This window comes from Hermetia illucens, chromosome 2 (genome assembly GCF_905115235.1).
Source record: "Hermetia illucens chromosome 2, iHerIll2.2.curated.20191125, whole genome shotgun sequence".
In the NCBI taxonomy this organism is placed as follows: domain Eukaryota; kingdom Metazoa; phylum Arthropoda; class Insecta; order Diptera; family Stratiomyidae; genus Hermetia; species Hermetia illucens.
In genome coordinates this window covers 105,178,642-105,198,251 of record NC_051850.1, presented here as the reverse complement: position 1 = coordinate 105,198,251, position 19,610 = coordinate 105,178,642, and the positions used below count along the sequence as shown (strand labels likewise).

The window sequence follows — 19,610 nt, the reverse complement described above, 5'->3', positions numbered from 1 at the left end:
AGGCATACTTGGTTCTTCCACTAACCATTTCGTCCAACACAGCCAGTAGTCCGTTATCATTGGTAATTTTATGCAAAGTATGGAAGTCGGTGTATCGTCTGAGCACGAGCTCTTTTCTGCTTGGCTGTTAAAATCTCCAAGTGTAATTTTCATACCATATTTGGGGCAGACTTCGAGGGTTGCTTCCACTGGTTCGCAAAAGGCCTCCTTCCATTATTCTATTAAGTTTCATTAAAAAAGAGCTGGTAGCGATCAGAATCAGGTAGGAAGTGGAGATGGGTTCGCTAGTAGCGCGATTGGTTTAGGTTTAACAGGTTTTATGATCTATCGTGGGTACCAACCCACGTTTTCGCCCTGTAGGCTATATAACTAAGAAATTTATGGGCGATATAGCGACCCTTTGATCATGGATAAAATGCTTCAGAATAGGCTGCGGTGGTTGGGTCTTCTAACCTGTTGGGGCTAAATCTACTTGAGTCCTGACCTTTGCCACACATCTACCATCATCATTTTATTCGTTGGAATCAAATTAATTAACAAATTAATTATCTTTTTGGGTATATTCATATGCGAAATCAGTATAAAACGTTAAAAAGGTATTTATTTTGGAATGAAAGAAATTTTGAAATACAAGCATAATTGGTAAAATATTAATATAAAATAAAATATTATTGATTGAACTGATCTGAAACATGGTATTCAATATGACGTTAGCGCTTTAAAATCTTTCGTATCGGTTCATAGTTTAATCTTGCAATCTACCCTGCAAAAGTAGTAGTTGATGTCGCAAATTAGAAATCCCTTGACCTGAGGAATCTCCTTTCCATTTACATTTATGGCCTTAATAAGATTCATTTGCAATTGTGGTTTAACTCCTCGAACTAAAGAAAAAAGAATGTTACCCAACCATGAACTGTTGATTGAATGCTACATCTGAAAAAAAATTCAACAAGATCGAAGGATTAGATAGACGATGTAATCAGCATTGAATATTAAAATATTCTCCTGTCTTGAATAGAATAGATTAATATTTTATTGCATTTACCTTATCTTGAGGGTTTCGTATGCTTCCAACGAAGAAAAGCCGATGTTTCTTTGAAAATAAAGCAAAGAGGAATGGATGGTCTACCAATATATCTTTTGGTAATTCAGGAGACGCTCTGGGGATTATTTCCACGGCTGAAACATTTTTTTTTTTGTGTTATTATTCTGTCGAACTTTATGTAGAAAAATCAGCTTCACTTATAATTGGTGATGAAAACTCAAGGTCAGATGTTAATACAAAAGGCACCATCCTATTTAGGTCCATCCAAATGCTGGCTTATGCTGACGACATTGACATTATGGAAAGGGCAACCCGAGATGTACAAACTGCCTTCATCCAGGATCGAGCAGACGGCGCGAGATCTACGGCTCCACATTAATGAAGGCAAGATTAGATGCATGGTGGCGGCGTCAGAACCAAACCACCGTTGATAATTTATTTTATCTAGGGTCTAAAATCACAACCGATAACCGTTATGACAACGAAATCCGCACACGGGGGACTACCAACTGAGTATACTTCAAGTTACAAAAATTTTCGGCTCGGAATGTCTCACCATAGTGGTCTCAGCAAGGAAAACTTTTGGCGGCGTTCGAAAGATGAATCCAGCGAAGATTTGTTGGCCCCGTACTTGAGGATGGACGATTCTGTAGCCTACATAACGACAAACTTAACGAGCGATACCACGACCACCTGGTTGTGGACAAAATCCGTCTGAATAGGCTGCGGTGAGCAGCAATATCTCCGGTAGAAAAAGAAGGCGTTGCAGACCCTGACTCAAATGAAGCGATGGCGTAGACCATGTACCGTATGTTATGTCGTTATTCATTATAAAGTTTCATCTCCTCAGCGTGCTTCACAACCCCTACACAGCCAGGTAATCTGCAAAACCAAACAATTTTGCTTCCTCGTTCATGCGAAGGACAAATACTCCACCTAACATTATATTCTACAGTAGGAGCCTTGGAGAGCACTTACTGTAATTACAGAAACTTTCTACCTATCATCCGGCAGGTAACCAAAGAGTCTCTCTGAGAGGTAACTCTCAATTATCGGAGCTAAGTGCCCAGTTTAGCCAGGGTGCGGTCTAACCCCAGTTGTCCAAGCGAAAGGCATTCTTGACATTCAGCGTCCCACGACCCATGCTCATTATATCCTGCTAGACCATCCCTCTCGTCAAGAAGGTACAGAGGCAAGTCAAATCTACGATCGAGCCTAACCCTCTGCCACGGAAAGTGGGCACGCATCCCACGTTGGCTACTACTTTGCCCGGCTCTGCGAAGGCTTCGTAGCGGCTGTAGATATAAAATGAAACCTGCTGTTATCCGCCTTGAAAATATTAGCGGAAGGCTATGCAAATTTACAAATGAAATCCTCATAAACGTTCACGCCTCTAGAGAGGAGACTGCAGATTCGGAGAAGAATACATTCTACGAGAAAGTTGACCGGACCCTCGAAGCCTGTCCCAAGTATGATATCAAGATCATACTTGGAGATTTCAACAGTCAAGTAGTGAGGGAGCCCGTATTCAGGCGATACGTCGGCTCCCATAGCTTACATATGGATATCAATGATAACGGACTGCGCATTATTCAGTTAGCAGTATCGCACGAAATAATTGTTCGAAGAACCTGGTTTGCGCAGAAAGCGGTCCACAAACATATGTGGGCCTCTCCAGACCGGACCTCTCAGCCTTGATGAAGGTCAGAACATATAGGGGGCCCAATATAGACTCGGACCGCTATCTCGTTGTCCTAGTGCTCCGAGCTCGAATTACAATCCCCTCTGACAATTAGGTGAGAGTGAGTACTGAAGCCATTCACAACACAGCCCTCCACAACATCTATAAAGGTGAAATGGGTGCCGCAATAACCGCAACCAACAGAGATCCGGGAGATGAAATATCAACAAATGATCTTCACAACCATCTGAAGAACGTTAACATTGATACGGCCACAAACATACTTGGCCCAGCCGCAAGAAAAGTCGGAACGTCTGGTTTCACGATGAATGTGAGCTAGCTACGAAACGGAAGAATGCCGCATATCGAGTGTTGCATTCTCAAAGAACGCGGACACGCACAGAGACTTGTCACGAACTTAGTCGAGCGGAGAAGCGACTTCACAGACAAAAAAGGAAGCCTGGGAGAATCAACAAGTGTGTGAACTAGAAAAGTACAGGGAGCAACCGCACAAGGCGCGGAAGTTTTACCAACAAGTCAGCAGGATGAAGCATTATACATCTCGATGCTCATCCTGCCGAGACAAAGAGGGAAATCTGATTTCCGACAGAATGGACAGAATGGACCTACTGAACAACCAAAACATCGGCGAGTTGGAGGTCCCGCCAACTGAAGACGACATATAAATACTGCCACCACCAATCATGAAAATCATTAGTCACCCAATTGGTTAAATATGGCGCGACCAAACACCAAGTAGTTCATCAACTTGTGCTCAAAGTGTGGGACAGCGAATCAATGCCTGACGACTGGCAAAGAGGCATTATCTGACGCATACTCTCATAAAAAGGGAGATATCACGCAGTGCAGCAATTATAGAGGTATCACGTTGCTGAGTACCATCTATAAGATATTCTCCGCTATCTTGCTAGGCCGGATAGCCCAATATGTTGAGAACATCATTGGCCCATGCCAAAGAGGCTTCACTACAGGCAAATCAGCAAAAGAATATGGATACCAGTTGCACCATCTATTCATCGACTTTAAAGCCGCCTATGATAGCATAGCCAGGGTAAAACTGTACACGGCCATGAGAGAATTCGGTATCCCGACGAATTAGACTGACTAGGCTGACCCTGATCAATGTGCGAGGCCAGATAAAAGCAGCAGGTTCGCTCTCAAGACTATTCGACATCAACAACGGTCTACGACAACGGGATTCCCTATCATACGTCCTCTTTAACCTGGCCCTGGAGAAAGTGATCCGTGATGCTGAGGTAAATGCGAGGGGTACGATCCTCTTTAAATCCACCCATCTACTGGCCTATGCTGACGATATCGACATCATGGGAAGAATGACCTGCCTTCATCCAGACCGAGCATTCGCGCGAGATCTTGGGCCGCACATCAACGAAGGCAAGACAAACTATGTGGGGGCAACGTGTACCGAGGCAGATGTCACTAAATGCACGAAACTTTTCCTGTTGCAACCAAACGAGCATACTGCAGTTTACCATGTGGAATACTGGGAAGATATGGAGAAGTATTGAATTCTCTAATTGTACAGCGAGAAAACGAGATCCACGAAACACTTTCTATGTGAATGACGCGGCAATGGGCGCATCATACTTTGGACTCTGATGTTGATGATATGCTCTGGTGCTGATGCGGTCCAACTGTAACGGGCAGGATCATATTCACACTATCGGGAATTCGGCAATACATTATTGTAGGAAGGGCGCATCAACTTCAATGGACTACTTCAGTGTGAGTGTTGGCGAGGCTCTCCTGTTCGTCACATACAACACAATGCACATATTGACTCGCTATTGCCAATGGCTTTTTCTGATGTGCCTAAACCCACTGAATCTACTGCTGATTGTGACGTAGTTAATCTAATTGGATGCTCTTCGCTGGTCGGATGGAAAGCATCTGACTGAGAGGGCTATACTTTTTCTATAGCCAAAGTTCATAGCCAATAACTCAGTTCATATTTCAGGTACAATTGGCGTTTTGGTAGCAGAATATATTCTAAACTAGCTGACCCGGCAGACTTCGTACTGCCTTCTGTAATTTTTAAAAATTTGTCGACTAATTATTTCCGATACATACATTTTAGTACATATTGAATATTATAAAAAAATATTCTGGTATATAATACCTTGAAAGTGGTCATGAAATTGTCCTGTATAATATGTGCAGCGCCAAATGATGTCATCTGGAAACAGCTGTTATATTTCTGAATGTTGGCCAAGAAGTGCTTAGAATCATTTCCAATCCCAGAAACTAAAGATCGTAAAGGATCTGGTGGTGGGAGCAATTGTGGCAATTTTACTTTGCCTCCAGCACAACATAATCCAGTAGATTCATGAGTGTATTTTAACGCCTTACAATATTTACAAATTATTTTCATTTCCCCAATTGTTACCGATTTGTCGGCACTATAATCAATTGCCGGATCATAGTGGAATGCAGCTCGTTCAAGAATCACAGGAGCATTCTGCGGATTCGATCAATTTCATTATGTCGAGGTTGCTGTTGTTGCGTTTAATGTGCAGGAACTCGTTGCATTCTAAGCCTATCTACTTGATTATCACTCACTAAATAACGCAATTCTGACATAGCAATACGACGTGAGGAAGCTCTGCGCACATTTGAATGACTGCGACGACCTAAGTCAGGTCGTCTTCTCCTTGGCATCGTAAATTGTAAATAATCAAAGTGAGAAAATTTTTCGCTCACTTAGCAGTAAAGTGTCACAATCGCAAAATATCAAAAAAAAGAGCACATTTCCTGGAATGTCACTATCACAAAGGATCGCCAAAGCAAAGAAAGTTCTCGCGCACTGATAGATATCGTAACACAATATATCGTAATACTTTTTTCCGTGTTCTAAAGTGCAACAGGATGGATTGACATATTAGTTGGTTGTCAAATCTAATATCAAATATTATCGTTGCGTTTAGAAATTTAATTTGTAACAAAACTTAATATCCAGTCTAGGTCTAAGTAGTCTAGTTTGGTCTTGAAATATTTATGGAAATTCAGAGAAGGTTTAAACGGTGAGAAACAAAAATACTAAAAACAGAAATTCTATTTTCCAATACATGTTCTGAGCTGTGAAACATTTGATGTCTTTTGTCTTTTTAGAAAGAAAAGATTGTCACTTGGTTGTAATATGAGGTCCGATGAACACAGTGAGTGATTGAACTTTCTTGAATATCAATAAAGTTCAAATTGACTCTGAATTTTATTTAGAAAAAAACGTTTATATGGGAAGAAGCAAAGTGCTGTTTTTAGGGTTTTAACGGCAATTATTCGAATTTTTCCCACCTTTTAAACCTTCCCTAGACCTCCACGGACATTTCAAAACCAAGATAAGATAAATCCGTCCAGCCGTTCTCGAGTTTTAGCGAGACTAACGAACAGCAATTGATTTTTATATATAAGATTTATGGCTGGCTAGCCCTCCAAATTTGAACTTTTTAAGGTTTTGTTGAAAGTCTGTCCGTCTGTCTGCCTGTCTGTCTGTCATGCACACTTTTCACAAAAATAATTACACCTACTATCATGAAATTCGGTAGAAAGGGTGGAACTGTAAATGTCCCCACATTTACTGGTTTATATTGTTCCACGTTGAGCTCAAGAGAGGGGAGGTTCCCCCATAAAAGCAAAAGATGGGTGCAATGCTTTTTTTCAATGAGTATAGTAATGTGAAGGTATCGATTAGTACTTTTCGAAGAAAATATTAAGTTAATTACTTTAAGGACATGTTTTCGGAAACTACTGAACTGAAAAAGTTGAAAAAAAATCTTGTGGTCCATACCCATGGCATGTAGGCTTCAAAATTTTCCGAATTGTTAGATTTTGAAAATTAACATCGAAGGAAGGGAGGGTTCCTTAAATTCATAATTCGTAAAATTTTGCAATAGTTTAGCTCTTAGTATTAAGTATCATTCTTCAACGCAATATTATTAAAAAAATTACAGTAGATCAAAGGTGTCTCTTTCACACCAAATTACTGCTCTCTAAGAAGTAAATCCCATTCGAATTGTGTATCGGGTACATTCAACGTATAAACCCTACCAACTATATATAAATGGAATCATCGTACACAAAAGATCGACAAAACCTTTCATACCTGAAGCGCCGAGCTTCGTATTCCCGATTTGCTTTCGTGATAAGTTCGGTTGTCGAATAGTCAGATCAAAAAACTATACCGATATTTGAGAAGACATAAGGACGACCAATCCGGAACTGCCCGTGAAAGCCATTTTTCAGAGAAGCGAATTAAGCTAGTGACAAGATAGTATATTGCTTACCGATCGACGACAAAAACGGAGAGGTGGCAGGAATGATTTAGTGGTGGATTGTTGTCGGAAATCCGGCTCAATAGGTTACGGTGGGCGGGTCACTTAATCCGTATGGATGAGGATGATCCAGCCCGGAAAGTCTATAAGGGCAATATCTATGGTACAAAAAGAAGACGAGGCAGACCCTGCCTAAGATGGAGCAATGGCGTAGGTCAGGACGCCAGACAGCTTTTAGGGATATCGAATTGGTGGACCTCGGCGCAAAACCGGGATATCTAGAGTTCCTTATTAAGGCAGGCCTAGACCGGATACCGGTTGTTGCGCCGTTGATAATAATGATGATGAATGTTGTCGGAGCTTTCCTTTGGCGACCTTATCCCTCCTCATCAAGACTTATATCCAGGTTATTTCATATTGTTTAATCATACACTCGTGTAGAGTTACACATCTGAATCACCATGTTGTGCAGCTATCTGTCATAGGACGAATGACGGTTTTTAGAAAAATCCAGGTCTTGAGCCTCCAGGTTTTATGCGCCACAATAACACCCATACATGTATCTAGATTAAATGCTAATGCTGTAAGTTTGGGTAGTGTGAACCATGTGTGGTTACTGTTGCAAGTAACTTTGTAAATTCGGGTAGATAAGGAAAAATGGATTTGTGTATGACGTCAAATTTACAGAAACGGAAGGGAAAGTCTCCGTTACCAATATGAGGAAATAAATTTTGTGAGCAAAAAACTGTGTAGGTTGTACTGGGGATCAGCGGTACTTCTCACTCATTTATGGTGAGAGTACGTTAACGCCGTACTGATCTCATTCGGGACCTTATCTCGTGCCTCTCGAGGGAGATTATGAAGGGTAGCTATCACTCTGTACACGTGCGGTGTGGACACAGCGTTAATTGGTTGAAACGCTGGTAATGGCTGGTAAGAGGTGGATATTGTGGGGAAGTGTGATGTTGATCTTGATCTATGTATGTATTTGGGTAAGTGGTGTTTAAGAAGAGGCGGAATAGGTTGGGGTGCGATATCCAGGGTTTAGAGACAAATTTTCTCTGCTGCCTATATCGTTGTTGATGAACAGGGAGAGGATATATACTCTATGTGGATATTTATGTACGCCATCCAGACAGTTGGAAGAAGTCTAATGTCTAATAGTTATGCATCTCAAATGGAAAATCTATCGCAGCGCTGCCCGCGCTGTCACTTTTCTATGGTTCTTAGTGTTGGCCGAATTTCAAAGACAATGAACGGCACTTCGGGGTAATAGAGGCGAAGATAGCGTTAGAACAGCCGCATAATACGCCATGATCATATCTGAAATGAAGACATCCGCAATTGAGATCAGGTTGTACAGATTTTGGAAAATTATAACTTCGCGCTCATGAGAACTCACTAGCCAAAATTAGATTGATAATGGCAGCTGTTGATAAATGGCCAAAAGGCTCACCGAAACAACGATGATTTGGTACCTTAGATATTGATTTGGGAACCCCTTGACTCTATCCAGATCAGGTTTATGACCGAGCAAAATGTAATAATAGTAATGGATCAAGACAAGCCCCCTTCGCTTCTGAGCCAGTCGTTTGTGTGTATGGTGGGGGAGAAGCTACAGCTTCTGAGCACTCAGGCGTGTTGGCCCATTGTACTCGCCTGAGCCAGTCAGTGGCGAAAAAAAATAAGATTTTTACTGAAAACCGACTACTCGTTTTGGAATTTGCAACATTGCGATATAAAACGTTTGATATAATACACAAAGCAAGTGATTCGTAATTGTCATTGCCACTCGAAGAATTCTATCTATCTATCTAGTTAAATGTATTCAATTTTTTTATGGTATCGAAGTTTCGATATTTATGAATCTCAGAAGCATATGAAGGAACTGTCAGGGCAAATGTTAGGTCGCTGTGGAAAGCCATTTAAATAAAACGAAATAGTTAAATAAGTGCTTTACTTGTGGCTGCTGCTGCTTCCACTCCTCCTGTGTTAACGTCAATGAATGTTTTATGAACAACTTTGCTTACGAAAAAGTTATCACCTCCATCTTCGATAAGTTCGGAGAAGTTGGCATCGTTTGTATTGAACATAGAGGCCAATCCCATCTGAAAAGAAAAATAAATATTATTTCTTTCATAGTTATGGAGTGAAGGATAATAATTTGTGTCCTGGAGGTCGCAGATTTGGCACTGCAGCTCGCGATAAAACTAATAAACTATATTCCCTCTTTAAATTTAACACCCCGCTCCGCTTTCGCTTGTTTGTACGAACGTCATTCGCAGATTTCTTTGCAATTCAGAGCCTTCTGCTACAGCTTCTAAGCTCAGCCCAGTCACAAGCAGGTTCCTGTTGTGAGTGCGATATTTGACCTTAATGGTTGTTATTGAACCGTGTCTGGAAATGAAGTGCTAAACACGCTCCAAAAATTAGGGTCAAACTGGAGCGCTGGCCCATCTGCCATAATTGTTATTACTAAGCAGGGGCTGATTAATACAGATTCTAACACCCCTATTATTTCCAGAATGAAATTTTCTGTGTTCATCTGAATGGTTTAGTGGTTGGGGCACTAGGCTGTCACACGAAAAGTTGTGGCTCAAACTTCACTACTGGTGGGGGGATTTGTATCGTAATTGGATGTCAGGTATCAGTCGACTCGGCTATGAATGAGTGTTTAAGTCAAAATCTGGGCAATAATTCCGGGTGAGCTGGCGACATTGCCTCCTACAACTGGGTAGTCGTACAGTATACCGTTACGATCTTAAATAAAGTACTCTGATACGTTTCAAGGTTAAGTTCTAACTGAATTGTTAAGCCAACGGTTCTTATTATTAACAGATAAAATCAATCTGTCAGAGGACTTCTTGCCACCTTTCATTTCATTGATTGAAAATATTGGGAATATCAACAACCAGGATCAGTTGATAATATGTTGTTACCTATGGTTGCCAGTCTTTCGTTGTCGATGTCAGTATTGTTGAAAAGCTCTTCATGCGGGGATGAAACCGACGCTAATATTGATAGTCGATGACAATAGAACCGACGTTTGTCAATCATCTTATGATGCCTTAATCTGCTTCTTTTTCTTCTTCAACTTGTGCTCCGTTCGGAAGCGGGGTCAGCTCATCTTAATCGGTTGCGCCAGTTTACTCAGTCCGCCCTCAAACCACCATCTAGTGTAATAAGTCATCCGTGTTTCGGCTGAGATTTTGGCCCTTTCCAATTAGATTCGATGTTCAGACTTATCTTGGCAATCTTGACAAGGACGAATCACATACCCAGACCAAGACCGTTCTCTCATAACTTCTCCATAATCGGTGCAATCGCATACCAATCGCAGGTCCGTCCCCCCCCCTGATCCAACACAACACCTTCATCTACATTTCTGCGAGACGCTGTCCACTGCCTTTTATAGTCGTCTGACATTCAGAACAATAGACGGCAATGGGGTGGACTACATTGTAGGAAATTTTTGATTTTGGGCGGACCCCGCACTCCACTCCTTTGTAACCAATGTCAAAGCTGATATCTGCTTCAAAAAGTGCTAATCCTTTCATTTGAAACCCCACATGGGCTTATTCGGTGAAAAAAATTCATTCACCAATCATTTGCGTGTATGAGACTTAACTTCAACGTATAGCATGTATGGGGATTCACAGCTTCCATCTTCCCACCAAATTTTGTGTCAATCGGTACAGTCGCTTCTGCGAAAAGTGCATGTGACACACTTATACACTTATATACACTTTGAGAAGTTGCCAGATCTCTCATCAGGTGTGACCCCAAGGGCGGATAGGGGCATACGTTTTGATATATAAATATGTGTTCATACACTTTTCTTTTCTGACTTTGGATGGGTTAATGTTTGTTCATCTCTGGTGCATGGACCAAAATGGCTATGAAAAAGACTTTGCACTGGCTCAGAACCCCAGTACCGGCGCCATTTGGGAGTGAGCAGTGCCTAAGTGGTGGACAACTTGACCACCGTGATTTACATTTGGAGAAAGAAGTGTTCATGCGAAACAAAACCGTGCAAGAATACCAATAACGAACGAACAAAATGGTGGGCTGAATGGAAATCGCTGGTCTACGAAGGCGGTTTCGACACCCAAGACCACTATTTGACCAAGAAGGGCCACCGCAGAAGACCCTTCAAGATCAAGGGGTTTACCCATTCAGATTTTCTATCAATGCCAAAAAGGCAAAAAGTTTGCAAAGTACATTAAAAGCTGAGGGTGATGGAGTATTTAAAAAGGTGATTCGATCAAGACTCATGAAGAGCAAACCGCCGACATGGAAGAACAATCCCTTATGCAGCTTGGAACAAAAATAGTTGAGCTAGTCGAGTTCATCAAGGACAAGCACAATGTAGAGCAAGCTATTAAAAACATGGTGTGAGTCATTAGAGTCCTCTATACGGATATCAGTCGACTCAGCTGTGAATGAGTACTTGAGTCAAATCAGGGTAATAATCTTTGATAGGCGTAATGCTGATCATATTGCCTCCTACAGTATACCGTAATGTTCCGTTGTGGTCATGAATGAGGTGCTCTAACACACTTGAAGGCCCTGGTCCAATTGAATTGTTGCGTCAACGATTATTATTATTAAAATAATTCGCAGGAGGAGAAAAGGGCGCCCAATAAAAACCTGAAAATTGTTGTTCAGACAGTGTGACAGGTGACGCAAGTAACACCTAACCGTAGTGTCATCGGCTTACAACCAAATAAAGGAGTGCGGGAGAAAGATTGTGATCCTTGAGGAAATCTGCATGTGCTTAAGGGGATGAAAGGCACACTAGTAGTTCCGAAGAGTGGAGCTAAAAGTACGGAAAGGAGGAGTGCGATCATCGGCGACCGAGGCGAAACATAATGGAACCGAAAATAATGGATGGACCAAGGTGACTCATAAAAAGGCGAAGAAAAAATCGAAGGTGTGAATTCCCCCAGAAGTTATGGTTACCTCCAGCAAGCGCAATCTGCCATACGAGGAGATACTAAAAAAGGTCAAAACTGACCCCAACATAAAAGATTTAGGCGGAAATGTCAGCAACATCCGCAGACCTCAGAAAGGCGATCTCATGTTTAAGCTGAAAAAATCTAGCTTGGGCAAAACTGATGGCTTTCGTAGCTAAGTTAGAAACTCACTTGGTGACAGTATCGATCGGTCCGATCGGTGCAGAAGGTGCACAGAGAAAAAATGCAATATGGACGACAAATGCCTATTGTGCGAAGAAAAGACGGGAAAGATAACCCGCATATTGCCGGAGGTACCAAATGAACGGAATTAATGAAGGCGTTGACTTCAATTATAGACCTGACCTTTATTAGCCATACACTGGCGCATGCACAGTGATCACTAGGCAATTATCTTCAAATTAAGGAGATAGCCACACGATAGGTAAATAACATACTCGAAGGCTGGTTCGTAAAAGTACTAGATGAGCAGACCTTTATGGAAGTGTGGCTCGCGGCCCCTCGGAAAAGCTCTGCATGTCACACAATGCTTCTTTATGGTATGTGACACGTCTACGCCTAGGAGATGCACATTCCCAATAGAAGACGAAACTACTCGTGGAATGGTGAGCTGCTGGCCTTTGAGCTGCCTGCCACCGAGCGAGAAGAACGGCCCAGACAGCGGTAGGTAGATCGATCAAGTGCAAAAAAACATGCATACAAGGAAGTCCAGGAAAAGTAATTTTTTAAGGAGTTCTGCTTTGAAGCAGAGGTAAACTCTTGGAAGAGTGCCTATAGCGTCTTGATTAGATGATTCAGAGGCTGGTCCTCTCCACAGATCACGTGTCCTACTCTCGCCTTGAAAATCATCAGAGAACCCTAGATGTGTGAGATCCACAGCAGAATAGATGAAAACAAAGCTCCGGCCCTGGATGGAATACCGAATAAGCCGTTAAGCTCGCCTTGAAATCTAGACCGGACATGTTTACCGAGTTGTTCAAAGCGTGCATGCCCGAGGGGGTATTCTCTACAGCATCGAAGTGGCAGACGTTGTAGTGCTGCCTAAGGCTGGCAAAGCTCTAGGTGAGACATCCTCCTATTGACTCATATCCCTTCTAGGCACTATGGGAGAAATGCTGGAGCGTTTAATCTATAATTGATTGCTCCCGGTCGTTGAGAGCCAACGAGGTCTCTCATATTAACGAACTGTCCCTCATTTTTGTTACTGTTTCACATTAATGTAGTTCAATAACTCTGAAAATCCGCGCCTGGAATCCGGAGTAGCGAGTTCAAGCTCACTCATAATGAGCTGGAAGGTCCACTCTTGAAAATAACCGCAAAAGCAACGGACATGGTAGAAAAGTTCAATTGGCTGGATGAACAAATTTTACCTATGGTTTCGCATATAGCTCGCTGGAAACCAACACCCTAACTTGCAACTACTACAACACATGTTAGAAGGAAGACTTTTAATTTTCTTACCTTTTTTAAAGCGTCGTTTAGGTTTTGTTCAAATTCAACTCGAAATAGCGGCATTGTAATCTTAACAGTCTCCTGCATCATTTGCTTTCTCCGCTGCGGTAAATCGAGGCCAACCAACTTTGCTTCTAGGGCATCCAGTCCAGTTTTGTTATTGGGCAAGAGAATAAGCATTGACAGATCTTCGTCCGCAAAGGGTAATTGCACTGCAATACTATCCAAGTCACCGAATTCTGCGTAACTGGCTTTCATGCTTCTTTGCTTCATCATTGTGACTTTCATAGATTCCCCGTCATTTAACCAGAAATGTCCCTCTTCCGTATTCATATCAAAGGGATGTTTCCAGTTGCACTTAAAGTACAGAGCATTTAATAAAATCAACACTGTATTGGGTTCGAAGGCATCCTGGTTAACTATGTCTGTTATTTTGCCGCCGGTTTTCTCTTTAATCCATTTGTTAACAGTTTCAGCGGCACTAGCCTGTTCGGAAAAGTCGACAGCTTCAATTTCCGATTTGAACCATTTTTTCGCTACCTGATTCATTTCTGCTTTGATCTCAAAGCCTTGCTGCACGTATAACTTGTTAGCAATTACAATATTGGGATTTTTTTGGTATTTGCAAAGAACACCATAAAACGACTTTCCAGTCAATGTTTTGTCATCTTCAAGCCGAAGGACCCGCTTCATCTCTCGCTGAGTTTCTCCGGAAGCACCCATATAGGTCAATCCTAGTGCCAAATGAATGGAAACAGGAGATAGGACAGTATTTGTCGGTTTGGAAATTGCACGAACATTTTTGTAGAGTTCCAAGCCAAAAGCAACTCCCTTTTTATTGAACTCAGATTTTCTGGGTTTCACTGACATTTTAGGAATAGGAATGCGCTATAAATTTTCACTGAGCTTTTGTTTGGAATTTACAACTTTTTTCTGTATTTTAAAATAAAAAACGTCATGTCTTGAATGCTATAAAATTAAAAGTGAGTAATCTTTAAAAAATCTCGTCAGTAATTTTCGCCTACTTCCTATGCTCGCAAAACAAGTAGCTCATGAATGTACAATATCGTAAAGGAATTAAAAGTATGGTTTTCTATTTTTGAATTTTAAAATATGGTATATGAAATCTAGGCCTCAAAATACATTTCATTTCGTGATCAGCAGCATTTCATGTACACTCTAAGACGTGCACGATGCCATCATGATATCAAGTGAACTAATAACACCGTCATCATCAACGGTGCAATAACCGGCATCCGGTCTAGGTCTGCCTTAGTAAGGAACTCCGGACATTCCGATTTTGCGCCGAGGTCCACCAATTCGATATCTCTAAAAGTTGTCTGGCGTCCTGGCCTACCCCATCGTTCCATCTGTGGCAGGGTCTGCCACGCTTGCTTCTTCTTTTCTGCAATAGATATTGGCTTTACAGACTTTCCGAGAATGATCATAATCACCCGTACTATTATAGAATCCATGTCCTCTCTATAGGTGTCATGGAAGGGTGTGTCGCAGTGTTAACTCTCAGTTGGTTGGCAGAGGGAGTGTAGGCGTTGCTGTAATTCGAACCCGCCGGGAAAAGGACCGGAAAGCGAGGCAATCTTCTGAAAAACTTAGCGAAACGTTCACAGCTCCGTTAATATTAAGAATTTCGAGAAAAAGAGTTTAACTCGTTTACCTCAGGGATCGTCAACGATCCTTCATGGGTCGTTTGCGATACGGGGAATGGCGTCCCCGAGGTGCCCGAGCAAGTAGTTCTGACCCCCTAGCTGGCATAATACTTGCGTCCTAGGTAGTAGCCTCGAGAAAGTTTCTCGGTGAAGAGCGAACTGCTAATGACCGATACACGCTGGGACACACTGGGAGCCCCCGGAGCCGTCGACAACTCCCTGTCAACGTCGATGGGGTGATGTGAGCCTAGCTCTGCCAAGGTGGTAGTTGTGGCGTGTATCAGGAGCCAGCCCCTTCGGGACCCTGGTCGGGTAGTGTGCATTGAACCGGTGTTAGTAGACCGCGTTGCCCCGAGCGAGCGATGATCCGTCCGTGAATTCCGGGATCAGCTAAGCGTAGGTTAGGCCTCAGGGAACTGGGGTAGGGGCTGTGCCCCCGAGGGTATACCCGGTCCTGACTATTGCGGCCCGCTCCCTTGCACACGATGCGCTGGTAAACAACTCAAATGGAGAATAAAAACGAACGAAACGAGACGATAGTGGAAATGGAGAGTGAGCTGGCTGCGTTTGTTCGCAGCACGAAAATGTGCCGTTCGCCCCAGCGCCCAGCGAAGGACGCAACAAGGGCTGAAATACCCAACGAGACATCGGGACGCGCAGACGGAGAGAAAGACTCGGAAAGTGATGCGGCACCTGCAACACAGAGAGGACAGACAGACCATACCGCACAGTGCTGTAATTGGGGAAAGAGGCACAGTGGAAACTGCCGAAACTAATAAAATGGTTTCGAATATAAGCCGAGTGGGAGGACTGTCGATTAATCTGGCGCAAGCGGAAGAGGAAAGACTTATTACAAAATGCACGGCAGTTGTGAAGCACATGCGATCTTCGACGTTCCTCCGGAAAAACGTCGGTAAGGGGGTGAAAAACGGGCTAATGGAACTGGAAGAGCTCCTGGACAGGATTTCATACTATAGGCGAACATGGAAAGTAAGACAAAATCCACAGGAAGCAGAAACAACCGCGCTTCCCGAGGAGAACACCACGAGTACCAAACGGATCGCTGACAGCCCATTGCAGAGCGAACTTGGTAAAAAACGAAAGGAGGAAGGGACATCTGAAGGAGACTTCACTCAGGTACTCTCCAGGGCTGAAAAGAAGAAGGCGAAGGGGATCAAAAGACAACAACACGTCGCGCCATCAGAAAAACCTCTGCCTAAAACTAAGGCGGACACGAAGGACGGAGTGCCAAAAGAAAAGGTGGGGAGACGAAGGAGGACTAGACCGCCAACTTTGCTTATTAAGCCGACGAAAGGCAAGACTTTTGCGAAAGTCCTCAGCGAAATCCGTTACAAAATCAAACCCGAAGACAACGAAGCGGAGGTGTCTTCCATACGTAAAACGAAGGGTGGTGGAGTCTTAGTCGAACTAGGCCCGAAGACTTTAAATAAAGTCACGTTCTGTGAAGCAGTCAAGGGGCTTCTAGGAGAAAAAGCTTTGGTTTCTAGCCTGGAACCCACGTGTGCTTTAGAAATCCGAGACCTTGACTGTCTCACGGAAAAGAACGAGGTAGAAGAGGCCATCAAACGCGAATGCCCGGAGGTAACTAATGTCCGGATTGGTATCACCTCCGCAAACTCCCGAGGCCAAAAACTCGCTGTGGTGGAAGTTGCCGAGCAATACGCGAGGAAGCTTCTAAACAGCGGGAAAATAAGAATTGGTTGGGTAGTGTGTAGGATACGAATTCGGGCCGCCCCAACCAAATGTTACAGATGTTTGGATTATGGGCACACATCTGCAAACTGTCGGGGACCTGACAGAAGGGCAACATGTCGTAAATGCGGTCAGGCAGGCCATAAAGCGAACAGCTGCAATGAAAAGGAAAGCTGCGTTCTATGCAGGGACCGTGGCGCGACTGATGAGAACATTGCGCACACTGCGGGATCGGGGCGGTGTCCAGTTTTCAGTGCAGAACTGGAAAGAGCTAGGATACGGTCAACATGATTCGCATCCTACAAATCAATATGCACCGGAGTGCAACCGCTCACGAGTTGCTAGCGCAGTTCGCTGCGGAGACCAATGCTGATTTAGTACTCATCAGTGAGCAGTACCGAAACAAGGGCCCAGTTTCATGGCACCCTCCTGGGGGTTCTTGCCCAAGGCCGAGGGGACGGCTTTGTCTGGATTCGGTGTTCAGGGATAACGTTTTTTAGTGTCTATTTTACGCCGAACGAGACGATGCCGGACTTTCGTCGGAGGCTTGATGCTTTGGAGGACGCTATCTTAAGCACGGATGGGCGGATCCTGGTCGGGGGTGACTTCAATGCCAGGGCACTTGAATGGGGCATGCCTCACACAGATTCCAGAGGGAAACGAATTCCGGAAATGGCGGCAAGAACAGGACTGGTAGTTCTAAATACCGGATCCACCCCAACGTTGCGGCGCCCGGGCTGTGAAGGAAGCATTCCAGACGTAACCTTCGCGTCGGAATCACTGGTGTCGCTGGTGGACGGGTGGCGAGTTCTGGAAGACTTTTCGGCAGGTGACCACCAATACATTGCTTTCGAAGTGGTGGACACAAACTCTCGGTGTGCGCCACCCCAGCGATCTTTCTGTGTATGGAACGTCGCGAAAGTGAACACCGGGAAGTTTGTCGAAACTCTGGGAACAGGTGGGGCCACGCTGAAGGGTACTCCTGGTGGCGGTGGCGCCGCGGCTGACACTGTCGTAAATTCAGTTATGAACCTGATAACGACGGTCTGCGGAGCCTCCATGCCCAGGAAGACATCGAGGCGCGGCAAACCTTCCATGTATTGGTGGACAGTGGAAATTGCAGAGCTCCGGAAGGAGTGTCACAGGCTCCGCCGCTTAACACAACGTCTAGGCGACCGGGAGGAGGCATGTACCATAATGATGGAGTAAAAATCAGCCAAAAGGAGACTCCGCAGCGCAATAAACAAGAGCAAAGTTTGCTGCTGGCAAGATCTGATCGACGAGGTGAATGGGGATCCGTGGGGACTCGGTTACAAACTTGTAACCCGAAAAATCGGGGCCCTGCGAAAACCCTGTTCACTTAAGCCCGAGCAGATGGACCGCATTGTGAGGGCACTCTTCCCTGCACACCCCGTATGGGATGGTGACGTCGGCGCAGAGAGCGCAGAGGACTGTCCACTTTTCTCTATAAAAGAGTTGGAACAGGCAGTCCTCTCTATGAAAAACAAGAAGGCGCCAGGACCCGATGGTATTCCAGCAGAGGTATGCAAACTGGTATTCCAACACCGGCCAGACCTACTGCTCGGCGCATTCAACGCTTGCCTGAAAGAGGGCATTTTCCCTGCACGTTGGAAAGTTGCGAGGCTTGCGCTGATCCCTAAAGGGAAAGGCAATCCCGAATTGCCATCTTTATACCGCCCACTATGTATGCTTGATACTGCTGGAAAAGTGCTCGAAAAGCTCATCAGAAGTAGACTCGCTGAAGCGATGCGCGCTGCCGGAGATTTATCTCCCCGGCAGTTTGGTTTTAGGGCAGGGAGATCGACAATTGATGCTGTCATGCAGGTCGTGGACGCCGTTCGCGAGCTGAACTCGACGGGTGGTGCTCCTCGTAATGCTTGACGTCAGAAACGCCTTCAATTCCGTAAGATGGAAAGACATTCTAGGCACACTAGACAATACCTTCAACGTGCCGAACTATCTCTTACGGATATTGAGAGACTATCTGAGGAACCGCTCCTTGCTCTATGAAACACTAGAGGGTCAAAGGTGGACGGAGGTCACGTCGGGGGTAGCGCAGGGATCCATCCTAGGGCCGGACCTCTAGAACGCTACCTATGACAGTCTGCTTAAACTCGACATGCCAGAAGAATCGCGCCTGGTCGGCAACGCAGATGATGTCGCAGCGCTTGTTGCTAGACGCACTGTCGAACAGGCGCAAAGCAGACTCGGCATATTGATGCGACGGGTAAGCTCATGGTTTCAACCATGCACTGGAAAAAAGCGAAGTAGTCATCCTGACTAAAAAGAGAATTCCAACCCTGCGTCCCATATCGTTCGGCGAGTCGATAATCGAGTCAAAATCAGCGATAAAGTACCTCGGGTTGGCTCTTGACTCAAAGATGAGCTTCTCTGAGCAAATCCAAGCAGCAGCGAACAAGGCTGCTACGGGTGGCGTCTGCGTACCGCACAGTCTCTGAACCGGCCGTGATGGTGATCGCGGGAGTTATCCCCGTTGCCCTTCTTGCTAGGGAGCGTCAGGCCATATACAAGCGCAAGGGAGATGAGCCAAGGGAGGTGTTGCTCGCGAAGAACGGCAACACACTCTAGACGAGTGGCAGCTCTCTTGGCAAAATGAAACTAGAGGCAGATGGACTGCGCGGCTCATCGGCAACTTAGGTACGTGGCTGAATCGGAAGCATGGTGAGACTGACTATTTCCTTACCCAATTTTTAAGTGGGCATGGAAGTTTTCAGTCTTACCCTG

General features: G+C 44.3%; 1 protein-coding gene across 1 annotated transcript; it reads right to left on the bottom strand.

Annotated features, from left to right (window-relative positions):
- Nucleotides 1-581: 581 nt before the first annotated feature.
- On the bottom strand, nt 582-14,457 carry LOC119648742 (serine protease inhibitor 42Dd-like). The gene is made up of 4 exons (XM_038050561.1): nt 13,474-14,457; nt 8,997-9,144; nt 1,046-1,179; nt 582-933 (listed from the first exon to the last, which is right to left on the bottom strand). The coding sequence occupies exons 1-4, from the start codon at nt 14,332-14,334 to the stop codon at nt 928-930; spliced, it is 1,149 nt and encodes a 382-aa protein (XP_037906489.1). The 5' UTR covers nt 14,335-14,457; the 3' UTR covers nt 582-927.
- Between the last annotated feature and the right edge of the window lie 5,153 nt (nt 14,458-19,610).